The 18,325-nt window shown below is 37.7% G+C and overlaps 1 protein-coding gene across 1 annotated transcript; it reads right to left on the bottom strand.

Annotated features, from left to right (window-relative positions):
- Positions 1–286: 286 nt before the first annotated feature.
- LOC104567301 (methyltransferase-like protein 21E) lies at positions 287–16,554 on the bottom strand. Its single transcript, XM_010214114.2, has 4 exons — positions 16,476–16,554; positions 4,391–4,548; positions 1,651–1,768; positions 287–750 (listed from the first exon to the last, which is right to left on the bottom strand). The coding sequence occupies exons 1-4, from the start codon at positions 16,543–16,545 to the stop codon at positions 287–289; spliced, it is 810 nt and encodes a 269-aa protein (XP_010212416.1). The 5' UTR covers positions 16,546–16,554.
- Between the last annotated feature and the right edge of the window lie 1,771 nt (positions 16,555–18,325).

The following is an 18,325-nucleotide window of genomic DNA, read 5'->3' on the forward strand; positions in this document are numbered from 1 at the left end:
TAAGTTTTCAGTGATTGGCTGGCCTTATAAGCCACTGCTAAAAGTTTCAATTGAAAGCTACGAAATACACATTATGCATCCCACAGCTATCATAGTAAGACTTCTGAAAGTCATTAATGTTGTCAGTTTAGCACATAAAAGATATTTCTATCTATGAAATGATCAGCAAATTGAATTCAGAAATTCTTTAGGGATATACTAGGATCCTGATGTTTTGTTCCAGCTGTCTCTCAAAATGTTATTCATGATGGTTTAAGCATCTACTAACATGGAACTTTTTAGAAAGCTACAGACAGCTGAAACTGCCACGCTCATGTATTTCTTTGTCAGACAGCCCATTTGGAGTGTCTGACTGCATCCTGCCTTTCCTCATTGCTTTATACAAGATTATGTTCAAACTAGGGAAATCAAAGATTACTTCTAAGTCAAACAGTGTCTGAAATCTGCCCACAAATTGATTCTCTTTGTCCAATCTAAATTTCATAGCCCAAAGAATAACAGTATCGTTCTCGCACAAGTGATCAAAAGTTAGGAGGAGTTCGTCTAGGAAGGGATGGTGGTAAACAACATCAGCAGCCAGAATGTAGTCAAAGTGACATGAAGACCTAGGAAAGTTCTTCTCCAGATCAACTCCCCAAGACAATTCCTTAGCACAAGGCTGATGCTTGCATTTCAGTTTTGTGTTCTGGAGAACGTTGTGTTGAAGGTTTCCCAGTAGTTCCGGCAAATCGGTGGCAGTTACACATGCACCTGGACAGGGAGGGAAAAAAAAGTCATCTTTGAATAGAGTTCAAGACTTCAGCGAAAGTCCACTCACAAAAAACACCACCCAGGGAACTGAAACAGATATCAAGGAGAAGAATAGAGCACTGTAAAGTTCTTAGATATTGTACAAAATTAGTATTTGGCTCTCAGATAAAGAATCACATCTAAAGATAGTCAGCTCTACAGATTGCCATCTAAATGAAGCAGGGGAGGCAGGAGGGGATAGGATCAAATTCTTATTGCATCCTCATAACACATTGGTTAAGAGTACTGTGAGAGAATAGGGACTGAGAAATACTGACTCCAAAAAGTCAGTGTGAGATTTAAGCATTGTTTCAGGCTCCTTGCTTTTCGCATGGCAAAAACCTTTCTCAGACTACAGAGTGTTAACATTCTGTTAAAATGCAGAAGTTACTAACTTGGATTATTCTTGAGAAAGAGCAGGCTATGGTGAGAGAAAACAGAACAAAGTGCTGGTAGCAGAAAGCTCAGGGATCAACTGCTAAAAGAGAAAAGTCCGAACACATCTGGAAAAGCAGCAGCTTGGCATCCCAGAGCTATCTGGACAACAGAATAAGTTTTCCCTAATTCTGTCTTCTGGTTTCTCCTGACATTCACCTCAGGCCACTAGCTTCTTATTTTGATCCCCTGTTTAGCACTTAACAGCAGCTTCATCTACTGGAACATCCTTTATTGAACAAATGCATTCAGAATTTTAAGGAAAAAATAAGAGAGTTTCCAAATAAGCCTTTCAGAATTCACTTTTTCTTTCATTTTATAGCTTTCAAGCAATTCTGTTCTTGAGCAACTGAGCCCCTTCCTGAGTCATCCAAGATTCATCTCGTAGACGTTTCTAAGAGCATAAGAGCAATGATATGTACTCACCAAGTAGACTGGCTACTATGGAGACCAACCCAGTTCCAGCTCCAATTTCAATCACATTTTTGTCAACCAAATTGTATTGTTTAGAATTGGTCTCCAGAAAATAACACAGAACAAGAGCCTGTAGAGGAGGGAACATACTGAACAAATAAAAGAAATAAAATCTCTCACTAAATAAGCATTGTCATTTATAAGCATGCAAAAAAATGGAGGAGAGGTGGCTTCCCATCTGTTCAAATGAGCAACATTAATTCAAATAATGTCCTGAAAGGATCACAGCTCCCTATGATCTTTGAGCTCTGTAGGCTGACAAAATAAATGCCATAACATGCTTCAGTATATACTTGCAAAGCATTACAACCAGAAGGAACCACTGCAATTATCTAATCTGTCACACTGTGTAATATAAGCCAGAAAATTCCAGTCAGCAATTCCAGCATATAACTACACTTACTTCTGGCTGAGTTAAAATGTGTCCTTCACAAAGACACCTTTATGTAAGAACTGCTTGTGCAGGAAAATCAACTGCAAACCCATGTTAATCTCTTTCAGTAATTAATTATTTGTAAGAATAGTTAATTATCATAATGACTCAAAAGGGACCATGAGTTTTACCTCTTTGCTTTCACTTCAGTTTGCTTGTTTGCAGTTTTGCATGCTTAGCTTGGTAAGCATAACAAACCTTTCCAGCAAACAAAACCACAAAGAGCTCTCTACAGCCATCTCATTATGTATACATTTATACCCTGCGATCAAGAAGTTTCTTAAGCTGTTCTGTCCTGTCTTACTACTGACCAGATGATTGTCCTCAGACTGGCATATGCTGAATTATACTTTATTTCACTGTTAAAAAAGAAATTACTACCTCCATTCCTTTTGCAATAATAGTTTCCAGCTTGTCTCCCATAATATTTTCATGACTTAGTAAAAATCAAAAGCTAGTTTGTATAGAAAATTGTATTGCCTACACTGACAAATATATATGATGAATATATATGATCCCTTTGCAATATGGCCGACTACTTGAAAGGACCAAGTGTCCCAATTTGGAATAATAAATTATACTCTTAGCTTTGCTTTTAACAGGTTGAGAAAGAAGTACAGAGAAAGGAACAAGAGGGATGTTGATTCAAAACATGCTAGAAATTCAAGCAAAGCTTTTGTTTTCTACCACTGAGAGCAAAAAGAAAAAGATCTTGTACATGAACTCACAGATATCTCCTACTCAACAAAGCTTTGATATAGGAGTATACCAAATACTTGGTATATTTCTACATCAGAGAAACAGCTCTGTGAGCGCCAGAACTAATTAAGGCCAAGTTTCAAAAGATTTTTGTTTGGTACTTGACTAAATTCTTAAACATATTTTATTTTATCCTGGTTTCTTATATTCCTATAACCTCTTCTCCCAGAGTCTTGCCATACTTAGCTAAAGAAACTGACTGGCATGATCAAAGCTCTGTGTGTTGAATCCCTGTGACTTTGAAAACTGCTTTCCTTTCCAGGAAACATGCATAAACTTTGTTTTCCTTAAAGCTTCTGCCCTCTTGGCAAATCTGGTTGACATTTACCAGAAGGGTTCAAATACTGCCAGATGGAGAATATGAAGAGACACAGAAATGCTGTCTTCCTTTTCATAGTCAAACTGGCTAAACCCTCCAGAGAAATTATGTTTTTCAGGACACCCTGTCATTTTGTGAGAACAACAGACAATCAGTCAACCTTTCCTTGAAGAAGTGCACTGAGACTGCTAAGAGATATTGAACAAATGACTTCCCAGGTCAGCTAGGAGAAGAAAGTGTTTGGAGTTCAAAGCAGGGAAATATGACATTTATCCTTGGTTTAACTGTGGGCATATTTTTTAATTGGCAAAACCCTGGGAGGTTAACATTGTTGGTAGAGAAGTGGAGACTTTAGGATTTCAGTCATAGAGTAATAGAATCGTTATGTTTGGAAAAGACCTTCAAGATCAGAAAAACCCTCTCCCTGTGGGAGCTCCTGGGTGCCGCTCTGTTCCAGCGATGTTCTCCAAATGCCATGAGCCTCGTAACACACCAACCACATCCCCAACCACATCACTTTCACTCTTCTTTAGCAGCTCCCAAACACTCAATTTGTTGCATCACCACACAAACTGAAAACCCTGCAAAAGGCTCTTCCCACAGTGGATGTTAACAGTTCATATATCTAGAGCCATGAGTGATATTTCCTGAATATAAGTATTCTCTACCACATACACTGCCTGCTGTTGGAGAAATTGATAGCTCCAACAGAACATTTTCCCTTGGCTGGACTTTTATAAGGTTAATGTGTTTCTCACATAAGTAGACTGAGTAGATTCTCTCACAGGTAATACCTGGTGAGATCATACCATAACTGTTTCCATAACCTGGGTCTGCCTACTATACAGCCATCTATACTTACAACATACACAAAATTGTAATCACCTTGAGACTGTCATCTTTCCTGCAAAATTTGCTTGTAATTGGATAATGGAATCAAAGTTATAGGCTGGAGAGGAAATGAAAAGAGAACAAACGAGAGATTTTCTAAGCTTTGAGAACCAGAAACCCACAGGAAATCAGACAAAATGCAGGTTTGCTGTTTGCAGATTGGAGACAGAGAAAATGTAGAAAGTCACCTTTTGTCATTATGACATCCAACAAAACATATTAACATGCAAAATAACAGTGCTAGAAAGTTTTTTTTTTAAAAAAAAAAAAAAAGGTCATAAATATTGTACCGAAGGCCAGACTACTGCCCCGTAACAGTCAGTGGCTTCTGTAATTCTTATCTCATGGCCAGCGAAGTGAAAGCCTTCCCAGGCCTTATGAGTTAAAACAGCAGGAAAAAAACGCCGTCTCATGATCTCTGCAACTATCTGTTCATCTTCTTTTTTCCCTGGAAGCAAAAGTATAAAAGGTCAACCAACTTACAAAAACATAAAAGATGAGCGTGCTGATAATGAAACTACCAATTTGTATTAAAAAGCTGGTATGGAAGCAAGAATTTGAATTATGCCTGTGAATGAAAATGCATTTTGCCATTAATGGGTACCATGATACATGGGAACTCTTCTGAATTCTAATTTAAGTTTTCAGTTTATGACTGCACAAAGTAATTTCTCCCCTGTTTTGCTGAAGAAGCCAAATTCAGAAAAAGTAAACAAGTGACATGCTACCATATCTTGCCTTCTGTTCTAGCAATCCAAAGGAAAAAACATAGGTTCTCTTTCACTTTGAGAGCAGCTGCCATGCTGTGCAATTTCAAGATCTTACATGCTTGGAGGTTTTTACCATTTCCTGTATCCTTTTATTGTACACTTTCCACACATTATGGTTCTTTTTGACTGTAAACAAAGGAATTTCATTTATAAATCTGTCAAAAAACTTGTGAAATACATCCTGGCAACTCAAATTCTGACCGACAGGAGAAAAAGCTCTACTGTTGTTAGGAAAGCTTGTCCCCTCTCACCAACAAGTCTAGTAAAAGGGATTCTTTCCAATCGGCTTGTTACCCTCAATACCATCCTTGTTGCTGTGCGAAGGATATTTATGATAGCTACATAAGCCATGATAATTCTTCTAGAGGAGAAGATGCATTTTGATTTTAGCTGAATACGAAGGCAGATTCAGTTTTGTCATCATCACACAAAGCTGAACCACAGTGTTGTGATGAAATAGATAAGCAAATCTCTCCAGAGCCTTTTCTTAGCAAAGTTTATATTCATTTCAAATTTTAATAAGAAATTTACTTTCACAGACAATTATAATCTCCTGGCAAATTAGCTAAAGTAAAACATGTTTACATGTTACATCCCCCTGGAAAGCATGCTAGAGAATTAGATAACTGGGTTGTCATCTTTTCCAAAGCTGAGTTTCTATTTCAAGTCTGCAACTACCATCCAAATTCATAGATGTTAAGGTCTGCATTTTACACCATGAATAAATTGCACCTCTGAGCACCCATAAATGAGAGAAAATGCTCTTTCATCAGCATAAAAATGTGGATCTACCATTCTTTAGTCAATTCAGGTTCATCGTCCACTGCTTGAAGCTTGCAATTCAATTGACTCCAAGCATCAGACAAAATTAGAGAATTGCAACACACACAAAGAAGAAAGAGCAAAAATGTTTATGCTCACTCTTAGTTCTTTGGATACTAAGGCTGATCTGGTAACCCGAAATGCTAACCATGGGACACAGGAAAATTAAAAGTAACGTAATACATATATTATCGTAAAGAAATATATAAGTAGCACACATGTATAAAGTTAACAGAAATAGAATACATACAAATTAACGTAGAGCCTCTAGAGGTCCCTTCCAACCTCAACCATTCTGTGATTCTGTGAAGTATTAGGGCTACCCTGCTAATGTTCAATATACATTTCCATCCTGTTCTTTATATTAGCAATCATCTTTCAACTCAATGGATGCCTAATACCTACACTAGGAGATTTTGTAGGCCGTAAAGGATTCCCCACTCAGGATACACTATCCACATCCCTGAAGGAAGAATGTCAAATCTACTGATTAATCACACCATCGCAATCTCTGGAACAACTTACCATCTCTTGCAAAAGCTTAGCGGGCAGCTAACTTAGCACCACTTGGGGATCCCACAGGAGTTTGGGTTTTTTGTTTGTTTTTTTGTTTTGTTTTGTTTTTCTGGAGAAACTTACATAACAGTTTTATTTTTGTGGGGTTTTCTTTATTTTTCCCTACCCCTTAATAAGATCCTAATATTCTGTGGAATCAAGAAGGGCATTTGTTCCGCTAGCGATATCACATACTAAACTTCAAAATCATGACAAGAAATTATATCAGCACGAAGAAATTAATGATTCTGAAGACAGCTGACAAAATGATGTGTCCTTAGGCAGATTTGCTTGGTTCTGTGTAAATCTCCATACGCACCACAAAAGACACTCTTCTATATCATCCATAATAGCTAAACTCCTTCTGGCACCATATAAAGAAAGAAGTTGTTGTTTGTTAACTGCATTTAGAGCAGTCAGAACAGAAAATAACACACCAGCAGGAAATATTTCATGCAATAAGAAAATGAACATCAGAGCAAACAAAATCCAATTTAAGCATCTTTTAATACCTGCAAATGTTGGGAAAGTTCTGCTAATTCACTCAAGTTTCATCATATCAGATTTAAAATTCTGATGGGAATTTATTCTCCTGGAGGTATTTAGCTGTGTGTTACGGTCCTTATTCTCTTGTTCTTGAAGATAATTTCTTGAAATTATGGCTCAACAGATGGATTCTAACAATTTAAATTTTAAATATTTTAACATAGCAATAGCTGACTCTTCAGTAGAATAGGGTCAGACAAAGGAAAAAGTTGATTCTGGTCTCAATTCTTGTAAGAATGGAAGTGCATATGGGTATTATTCAAGCATCCATACCAAACCAGCAAAACTTTAAGGTACTGGAACAGATTCTTCTCTTCACGATTTTTGTAAGTCTTTTCAGGGAGATTGTCCAAAATTCTTCTCCTGTTTTGCTTTGGATAGGCATAGAAGTGGTATGCATATGTAATTACCTCCTTCAGACTGTATCTTCTCTTGGTGTAAGCATAGCACCAGATTTTCTGGTGGAGAGCCTTATTTAGGTTAAGATGTGATAGTTTGATGCCATTCAGTTAACATACAGCAACTGAAATATTTTTCTATTAGAGAAACAGATAGTGTTCCTCTGGTCTTGGCTTTGCATTCACACAGAAGTTTCCATCTACATATGCCCAAACCCTTCTTGAAATAGCATTTGAATTTAGCCAAGTTCCCTAAGACCTTCTGCCTAATAGGCTAATGTCTTAGAGTGTTCTTTGAAATAGTTCAGCCATTTCTTTTATCTTTTACCATAAAAGTATAATGTCTTTGGAGCATGTTCTCTGAAAGCCCTCTGTTCTCAGCTGCCATCAAGGGTGAACAAGATAGTCGTATACTGCTGACAAATGATCTTGCAGTATATCAATCACATCATTGTGAAAACAACATAAACATCATTCTCATAGGCACAGCAAACATGATTATTGCAACTAAACTGTGAACACAGTTTTCCAGAGAGACATACTAAATTATATGGAAGACTGGAGTTCTTAAAACAGTAGCAGATTAGTTATAAAAATTTGTGACAAGCTGTTGAAACTTGTAGAGGGAACTAGAGGATTTTGTGGATGCACTCAAATGTCATATGAAATGCTTTATATTAGCACAAAACCTGAAGAAAAACGACACGAGTTCTGCGGAGGTGGAACTGGAAAAGTCCTTCAAGTAGAGAAGGCAGGTGGAAAAGGCGAGGAAGAAGAAAAATAACAGGTGACAGATCAAGTGAGAAAGTAGTAAGTTGCTAAAGACAGAATATTTAATAATCATGAAAATGGGCCTTATGCTCAGTTGATCTGAACACTTTTGCTTGGAATCAGTAGAAATATGACCTGATTCTAAATATGCCACATGATACACGTTCTGTTTACACTAACTGTCACATGACATCCATTTTGATAGTATAGTGCTCAGACAAGCAGCAGTAACCTCAAAATTCAGTTGGGTATCTTCCATCAGTTATTAGCATATACTAAATCTCTCTTACTGTATAACTAATGAGACTTCTTACACTAATGGGCTCTTAATTGAATAAAGAGAGAAGAAAGATGGGCACTGTTAAACAGCACATAAAATGTAGGAAAAGCAGTAAAGGCAAGGAGTAGGGATTAAAATTCAAAAAGAATATTGATAACATCAGTCACATTCTAATTAGCTGTTTAAACAAAAAAAAAAAAAAAAAAGAAATTAAATGACCCTGGCTCATGGAAGCTATAAAGAAAATATACCGGTCATCCATTTTCAGCACATACAGTAACAAAATACCCTCTGACTACTTTGTTAATAGATCAGGACAGCATTGATTCAGAAGCCATAATCACCCAGTGACTCTTCAAAACAGTTTACAGGAAAAAAAAAATATAGAATGATCTCTTCCAAGTGACCTGATCCAACTTAACTTTTTAAGGTCAAACAGTGTCACAGCCCAAGGTGATAAGAGTGCATGCTAATGAAATAAGACCCAACTCTCTACACTGTCTACTCTGATGGACCTTTTCCAACTGGCAAAAGGAACGAAATTCAAGCTTTCAGTACGAACTTGATCTGAAAAAGTTCAGCCCTAGAGCAACATATTCTCCCCTCAGAAGAAGCACACTCCCTCATCTGTAGAGTTTAGACTTCAAAATTACTATTTACCAAGCCTAAACTGACAAACATTGTAGCAACCAGGTATCAACAGTCATGAAGATCTACACAGTTTCTCCAAGACTTCTCAGTAAGTGTCCTTGTGAGTTTGATGATTACCCACCCTGACATATTGATTTGAGTAATATATGAGAAAGTGCTATCAGCCCACTATCAAAGCACCAGTAATTCACAGTCAGCTGGCCTCTTCAGAAGTCTCCAGTCTGGACACACAGAACTGGAGTCACCCAAAGTAAAAATCCAAGACACAGTTTATACATCGAACCTGCTCAGTTAAAATTCAAAAATAAACTTCAAAAATAACATAAAAGACAGTTATTCTCCTTTCAGTGATGCCCAAATACACAAGGTTATTTTTCTTTTCCAAAGACAATCTCTACCAAGGTGGCAAGCATGGCCTGTCTGCAGAGGCTTGGGCAGTGTTACCTACCATTCATATATGGCACTATCAAGCAGCAGAACTTCACATTTGTGAGGAGGGCATCTCACAGATCCTGCTCAGACAGCTCTTCTCAAAAAGTAGAGTAACTGGTGAATGATTTCAACAGAGTAAGCCTTACCTTGAATGTGTTTTCCAGTGATTAAAAAAAACCCTTTCAGGTAAGTCTGAAGCGGATTCTCATCAAACTTTCCATTTTCACAAATACAGAGGCCTTAGCGTGGCAATATATTTTTTGTTTGGGAAAGGTGAGGAGAGGAAAGACAAGCAATTTTTAACATTTTGCTTAAAAAACATTCTTTCTCTCTTTTTTTTTAATAGAGTGGTGTTTTCATCTTTATATTGCTTTCTTTCAGTAACAGATTGAAATATTCAATCAATAATTTCACCTCTCTCCTAATGTCCTAACCCCCATGGGCTGACAGCGTGACTATCATGTGGGTGTTCTACAACAACTGATGAGGTTTAATAGAGAAGTGTGAAAAGCAGGAAAGAAGTAATGACTTGTAATATGGTCAACTTAGCCTCTGATTCTCATCATGTCATTTCATTTTGTGATGTTATCTGTGAAGACTGTACTTCTAACTGTCACGCGGGTGACAAGAGAGGAGAAGAGAGGAGAAGAGAGGAGAGGAGAAGAGAGGAGAGGAGAAGAGAGGAGAAGAGAGGAGAGGAGAAGAGAGGAGAAGAGAGGAGAGGAGAAGAGAGGAGAGGAGAAGAGAGGAGAGGAGAAGAGAGGAGAGGAGAAGAGAGGAGAAGAGAGGAGAAGAGAGGAGAAGAGAGGAGAAGAGAGGAGAAGAGAGGAGAAGAGAGGAGAAGAGAGGAGAAGAGGAGCTAAAATCCTGTGAACATGAAAGCCAGAAGATGAGCTGTAAAAAGACACTTTCCCTTTCCAGAAGTTAATTTATTTTGGGACAGCTGGTCAGCTGCCAAAAGACAGTCTATAAATTAAAACTGTAAATTAAAAACCAAAGAAATGTTCTGCTGCTCTATAATATTTTCTCCTCTCTTTATCTTAGTTATTTATCCATTATTTATCCATTATGGCAGAGAGACAATATTTTGGTTAAAGATAGCTGTTTGATCATTACAATCACTGTTCTGGTTGCAGTTTCCCAAAATTAAAGCTCACAAGGGACAAATACCATTGGACTTCTGAGTAAAGCCTGGGGACATAGACCTGCAAAATAAATCAGTGGTAAGAAAATCAGCAAAGTCAGTTCCTGCAGCACATAGTAAGGCCTAACTACAGAAAGGTTTGTCCTTATCACAGCCTAAGGATCCTGGAAGGAAGGGAACAGGAGGGAACTTCAGCCATGCCCTTGACTTTCCAGAAGTCAGAGGTAATCTATACCTTTCTAAGAATATAAAGCAAAGCACTGTTCCAGAAACTCTCTTACCTAAACTAAATGGTTATTTCCCCTGGCTCTTTTCTTACCTACAAAGGTAGAAATGACCATGAAGCAAAGTAGAGATATTCTAGTACATTCATTCCAAGCTAAGGCTGATAAAGTGATGGAAATGGCAAGGTATATTATATTGATTAACCTGAGATACTATGTCAATGTAATATAATGCTTGAAACTTTATACTTGGAAATGCAGAAAGACAGAACTGTAGCACCCATGGACAGCCGCATCTCAGCCAAGGGTCAAACTGCACTTAGTTCAGCATATGAGGAGGCAAGAACAGGAGCAAGGATATGTTCACAGAATACAAACTATGGATTTATCAAGGTTTTAGAGGACTATTTTCACTTTGAAATTAACATTACTTGATTCCAAGCCCCATTCAAATCACTGGTCATCCCAAATCACTAACAGCCTGAAAACAAAAGCATTACAGTCAGACTATCTCATGAGCACAATTAATCCAAAAGTGGCAAGCACTTCCCTTCTTACTTGTTCAGATTTTTTTTTTCTCCTGTGGAAAACAGCTGCAGGTTTAGCAGCAAATTAATTGTTAAAGAAAGCTAAATAACTTCCTTTTGACTACAAAAGCAAGCTGCATTCTTATGTTGGACAGTCTAAAGTACAAGAGGTATAAGCCATATCTAGTCTAAATTTCTACCCTTCTTACTGCCTGGACAAGACAGCTTTGTACGGTTGAAGGCTCCTACTTCTTCACAATCATACCAGAGCATACTAGGTACCATGATGAATGAAATAGGAGAGACTCAAAAACACCTACCGATTTTCCCCTATGAATAATTTTGCATTTCAAAAGTTTTTCTTTGCATAGAGAGTCAGAGAGTAAACCAACAACATCATCAATCCATGAGAACATGCCACTTTTTCTTATGACAGTTGAGAAACACTTCATTTGTTGTTGAAATGCATCTAATGCAATGGAGAAATCACAGATGAGGAAAAATGTTGAAGCAGAAAAGATAGACACATGGCTGAAAGGGAGGAACACACTATAAACTTCCCTGCAGAGTTAATCCATGCTGTGATTACTTAAGATTTTCCTCCAATTTCTGTTCTATCCATACACAAGAAGTTTTCATTGAAGTTTACTAATGCCTTCGACAAAAGGGGATTTACTTGTTGAGAAAGAGAAAGGTTTAGAATAGTTTACTACACTATTTTGAATGTTACCATATCCAAGCGAACTCAAAGATAAGTTGCTACAAGAGAGCAGATAGAAGCAGATACTATTGTGTTCTAGTTTGTTGTGAAGGTGTAATTTAGTTCTAGTTACTCATAAAATGTGTTATGCTCTATATTATGCTATGTATAAAATACACTATGTACCATACTATATATAAAGTGTTATTTCACATTAGCTCTTTTAGTCTTTTTCCATTTGGAGACAGCTTGTCACCTGAGAGGAGTAGAATTTAAGTTCCAGTACTTTAGGTGAATCATGTAGTGAAGACAAAGATGCAGGTAACTAATGCAAACATACTGTTCATAACAGGTTTTTTCAAGGCAAGAATTAATGCAATAGATTTCTTTTTAAAGATAGAAGCATAATTCTAGGCAGAAAGACAGGAAAAGAGGAAGCTGAAGGAAGAGAAGGCGAGTGTTGGGAAGATATAGCAAAACAGACACTATGAATAGCATAAAGAGGTTCCATTGTACCAGCACTGTTAATAGAAAAGTTCACTGTTTAGAGAATGGTTTGGTATTTTGGTATTTTAAGCATTTTAAGCATCCATTCAGAAAGTGGAGAAATCAGGGTGTAGATCTTCCTCAGAGTGATTCAAATGCATCCTGGGGGTGTTCCTAACCATCCTACAGAATCATGCGGTCAGTCTCATCTCCTCCCTTCCACCACCATTATAGCTGAGCCACAAGGAATATATGAAAAGCCAGCAAGCACGAAAAAGCCCAAATATCATCAGGACACTCAGCTGGGAGGAAGAAGTCTTAGGTTCTAGTTTCCGGACCCAGAATGTGTTTTTTATATTCGATGTATTACAGCCTGTAAGGGCAATAGAAAAGAGTCAGTGGGAAGGGGAGAAAATAATAAAAGTCTTTATAAACAACTCAGGAAATAGGAACAAGACAGCAACTCAGTCCATCTCCCCAAATGAATATCTTATCTTTCAAGCTAGAGGGTTAGACTGCTCCTCACTTGCCTCAGTTCCAACGCTGTCCCATTTAAGGCATCGTTCTGGACTTCACCCAGAGACTTAAAAGTGTGGGAGTAACTGTCATCAATGAGGACATCTGTCAAGCAGGGGAGGAGAGGGAGTGTATCCCTTATAAAATGCTGGAAGATATGTGAAGGTTACCAGGTCAGCATTTTCTCAGATATTTATGGATTAAAAACTGGGCCCTGGCCAAGCAAAGTGAGACACTGAAGTGCCAAGGACAAGTACGTTTTGCAAACATGCTCTCCTCTTCTTGTCTCAGAGACAAAATTATTCTGAGGTGAATCCAAATAAGGCAAATGTGACAAAGAAATCCAGCATTCCAAGAAAGGAAGAAGGGAGGGGTGGAGTAGGAGCTCAGGAAACTTTAACCAGAGCAAGTTAAAGTGAGTGATCATGAAAGTTATTAGAGGAAAGAGGAGAGAAGAGACATCTAATGATGTAGGCACGATGGATGACTGACAGGATGTGGGATCTAGTAGTAATAGGAACCAGGAGCAAGAGTGGGGACTACTATAATAAGAAATCAGAATCTGTCTGGGAAGGAAAGAGGAGAGGATGGATATAAAGAGTTCAGAGCAGAACTTGCTGAGAAACTGAACAGGAATAAGAACCTTGAGAAACATAGATTGAGACTTGGTAGGTAAAGTTAATGGACTTTAATGATTAAACAGGGTAGAGGAAAAGCATAAGAATAAGAGAGGTGCAGGCAGAGGGGGAAGACCAGGCAAGTGTCCATGGAGGAGGTTCGGTGTTCTCCCCTCCAGAGCTTCTCATGGAACTTAATAACCCAAAGTCTGCTGTGAGATGAAACTGCAAAACTATTGATATATCCCATTTTTCATTTGTATCTCCTCATCCTCTTAAATTAGCATTGCTAGACACTCCAGGGAACAATGTTCTACTACTATCAGGTAGCTACTCTGTAGCTAAGTGAAATACATTTCAAGGAATCACAAAATAGTTGAGGCTGGAAGGTGCTTCTGGAGATCCTTAAGTAGGGTCAGCTGTAACAGGTGGCTCAGAGCTGTGATCGGGCAGGTTTTGACTATCTCCAAGCACAGGGACCTCCACAGTCCCTCTGCACAAGCCCGTTGCGGATCTGGGCTTAGTGCCTCTTGTTCTGTCACTGGGCACCACTTGAGAGTCTGTCTCTGTGTCGTTCCCTCACATCACATAGTTAATAAACGCTGTTAAGATCCCCCTCTGAGCCTTCTCCAGGCTCAGCAGTCACAGCCCCTTTGCCTTTCCTCACACGAGAGACACTCCAGGCCCTTGGTCATCTTTGTGGATGTTCTTTACTGGAGTTTCTCCAGTAAGTCCGTGTTTCTTTTGAGCCCAGAACCAGACAGAGTATTCCAGGAGGGAAGGATGATCTCCTCCTTCAACCTTGCAGTTGTAGCTGATCCAGACACTCTGCCCTGCTGACTGAATTCAATTTATATTCCTAATTACAAAGCTTAAGGATTTGCAGGCAGACTTTTCCCTGCCCTAAATCCCTCATGAAGAAAACATCAATACTAGAAAGCCAATCTTGCAGAAGCATAGAAATGCTTATGCAACTTCAACCCAGCTCTCTAGAGTACTATAGAATACATAAGTCATTAATATTTCAGTCTTTAGCAGTTTTATCTTTAGTATTTATACTTCTGGGTATTTCCTCCCCTAACAATCATGCTTCATTTATAGTGTAGGATCAACTTGAGCTCTCAAGTCAGAATTACACATTAGGAAGGGGAATTGCATTATATAAAATCTCAGGATTATGGTATTTAAACAGTGCTTTGTGGAAATACAATCTATATCAATCCCTGTGAGCTGTGTTATTGTGCAATGTCAGCTTTACATCAGCAATTGATTTTCTTAGGTCTGCTATGGAAAAAAAAATGCAAACAAAAAACCTCCAAAAGAGCAAAAGACAACAAAAATTTCCTGGAAAAACTTGTTTTTCTCTCTCCTCCCACCCAGCTTTCCAGGTGTGGTACATATTGCTTTCATTTTTTTTGTTCCTGAAGCAGCTGTTCTGAGAAAACTCATATTTTAGAGTATTTTTAAAAATTGCATCTCGGTCATTCAAATCTCTTCTACTATTATCAAAATCTTAAAGTGAAAATATTTCAAAACTTATAGTACTAGTCACTTACAGCATATCCTAAATACAGCAGGTTTATACAGAGTACATATATTCCAGGTAAATTTACCTCTCCTCTACACAAACTTTATAACAATTCCAAATAAGGAATATTATTTGCTTTCCTTCCCTTAAAAACATGATTTTCACCTTTATTTATATGATAAACTCAACTCTCTGATTACACACTACTACTACTATAAAACTTTTCAATGCAGTTAAAAGGCAACAGGCTCAATGTTTTCTATTTTTAAAGGTTAATCCTCCCCCACCCCATTCTACAGACACTTTTATATTCAGGAAACATGGAAATCTCTTAATTTACAATGTTAAATTTCCTTCTATTCAATTCAATTATATCCATTCTTTAACAATGTCATTATTCAAAAGAAAAGACTTTTATTTTCCCCAATAAAACCTCTGTTAAGTATATTTAGATGTGTTACTGCATAGAAGGCAGTGTCACTCAAAAAGAGGGAAAAAAGGCAAATCAAGAAGTTTCAATAAGCAAATAACTAATTGAAGTATTGAGTCATCCTTGGGATGAAAAAAAAAAAAAAAAAAAAGAAATCTAAGGTTTCCACACAGTCGGAAATTTTTAGATCTCTTTCTTAATGTGTGAAACCAAAGAACAAGAACAGGAGCAAGCAGCTGACAGGGAGAGCACACACACGCAAGAGCAGCACTCAACGCCATCTCTGCCAAGGGCCCCAGGACAGAGACATTGTGCATTGCTAAATAACTGGGAAACAATCTGGGAAAACAATCCAAGGCCAAAGAAACCAAAAAAAGGCGGGGGGATGGGGAAGAAAAAGCCTTCATATTCAGCTGTAGAACCTACCTAAACACCACCTCAAGAGAAGACAAGTAACTTGTCCAAAACCTGGTAATGCCTAAAAACTGAGATTATTCCTGATGCATCTTGAAAGATGGTCTTGCATCCTGATGCATCTTGAAAGCTGCTACCAGCTTGTGATGAAGGTATTTGACCATTAAGTTTGATGTTGTCTAGAGAGAATAACTGATAACTCGGAAAAACTGATTTTTGTCCACCTGACACCCCACACCGAAACCTCTTGTGGGTTGATTGGAGTCACGGCTTCATTCCTTGGAACCAGTCATGGGCAAGTAGCCAAGGCAAGAGGCCAAATGCTGGCACACCAATGTGCTCCGGCATAGCAGACATTTGCCACGCAGCTGGAGTCCTACGACAGCGCTACCTGTTGCACTTTCAGAGCGCTACCTGTTGCACTTTCAGTAAAATGCCATTAACAGAATTCCTCAGGAAAAGTACGAATGAGAGAATAGTTCACAGTCAGTGAGGCACCTTAGCTCCTATTCATTAATTTTCTGAAGTGTAACAAAAAATATGGCGGATAATAAACTCGTTTACCTTCTTGGCCTTCTATTTTTCTTGTCAGTTCATTATGGAGATTATTATGGTGTGGTGATGTCAAATCCATACTGTGCCACAGGACACCGCAGAGAAACACGAACCTTCCTACCTGCCAAAATGAACAAAACAATTTTAATTTTCTTCGCATAACACTTTTCAAAATAAAAAGTTATTTTTACATTTATTATGCTATATTTTATTCATAATAATAATAATGAGAGACGTAGAGATGCACAAAAATCACTAGGTATTCAAAGCATAATGGAACCAGAGCAGCAAACTGCCTCAGCAAATCTCAGATGAGTTTAACTGCTCAACTTCCCAATGGGGAGGTAGAATACATTAAAATAAATAAATAAATAAACAAGCTTTCATAACTGTTTAAAATCTTTCTAAGAAATTTCAATTTTTAAAATTAGAATTCATATGAATAGAATTTGTACCATCAAATGTCTGAAGCAGAAGAAAACTTGGACCAAAAGGCTCTAATCCTGCTTGAATGAATTAGCTTGGAAAGGAAGGAAATACACTATTGGTGAAATTTTGCATATGAGATTAAGAACAGAAATTACAGACATCATACAGAATCCGGAACGTGCATGGTGTCTATATATAAATAGACCCAGAACATGCATAGTCTGCAGGAAAAAAAAGTAATGCACAAAATTTATACCGAAAGTTGCAGAGCAGTATCACAGCCAAAAAAGAACAGTGCAATTTTCACCTGTCTGTAGAAAAGTAGATAGACAATCAATGCTCTCAGGTTCTTGGCATTTTGCAATCAGGAAAACACTGAGCTTGCAAAATAACAAAGATTAACAGTACTCTGATAGTTTTGCATAAGTTTGACTGATTTGTGCAAGAACAGTTATAGGCAGCATACAGTTAATAATTTGTAGATATCTAAAGTACCATGGGGATACAATTAAATAAGGTGATGGATAAAGAGAGAAAGCATTAAAAATAAAAAAGGCTGAATATCACAAAAAAAAAAAAATCACAATTTGAAGCCCTAGACAGATTTACTTTTCAAGATCCAAGGATGAAACTGTATAATATAGAATTGTCTATGTCTTTTTAGTAACATACTCTTTCTGATTTTATCCTACACATACATTTCCAATCCTACCACCACAGTGCCAAAAGTCATCAACCTATTCAAAGGTTAAAAACATTATTTGGCTTTTACACATTACCAAAATATATGGAGTAAGAACGTTACTATTGTATCTATGATTTCCTATAAACTTACCACTAGTAACACTATTCCATGGGGAACAGGAAAGACAGCTTCAGTGAATTGAGAATCTTTGTATCTTTTGTATCTGTCTTCAGAATACTAAGTAGCGTTATAAAGTTCTAGACGTGAAACAGTAAATGTTGCACACATTCACCAGCTTTACAGCTAGCTCAGAAGTGCAAAATGACTATTTTTTCTTCTAATTAGTGGATAAAAGTAATGGCTTAATATTAAGTGTCTTTGCACAAACAAGTAAGGTTGCACTATAAAATGATTTTAAAGGGGAAAAGCTTTGCATTTTACTCCTATACACTTTTTTTTCTTCTTCTAAAAACACCATTCGAGGTATAGCAAGCTGCGACTTGAGAACGTTACTTCAAAACAAGTAACTAAACCCGTTAAGTACAGAACAGTTCAGCTACTGATTTATGCTCTTTAAGGTAAAAGATGCAAAGTAGTTCCGATGAAGAGCACACCCTTGAAGCCACAAGCAATTCAAGCACTGCAGCGACTCACACCTACTGCATTTCGGCGGGCATTACCTCAAGCTCTTCTTTCAGCTTCCCAAACGCGACGTAATGTTCAAAAACAAACAAAAATCTCCGTT

The sequence above is a fragment of the Tinamus guttatus genome, unplaced genomic scaffold (genome assembly GCF_059628265.1).
Source record: "Tinamus guttatus ecotype Peru unplaced genomic scaffold, ASM5962826v1 Tinamus_guttatus_pri_ptg000281l, whole genome shotgun sequence".
In the NCBI taxonomy this organism is placed as follows: domain Eukaryota; kingdom Metazoa; phylum Chordata; class Aves; order Tinamiformes; family Tinamidae; genus Tinamus; species Tinamus guttatus.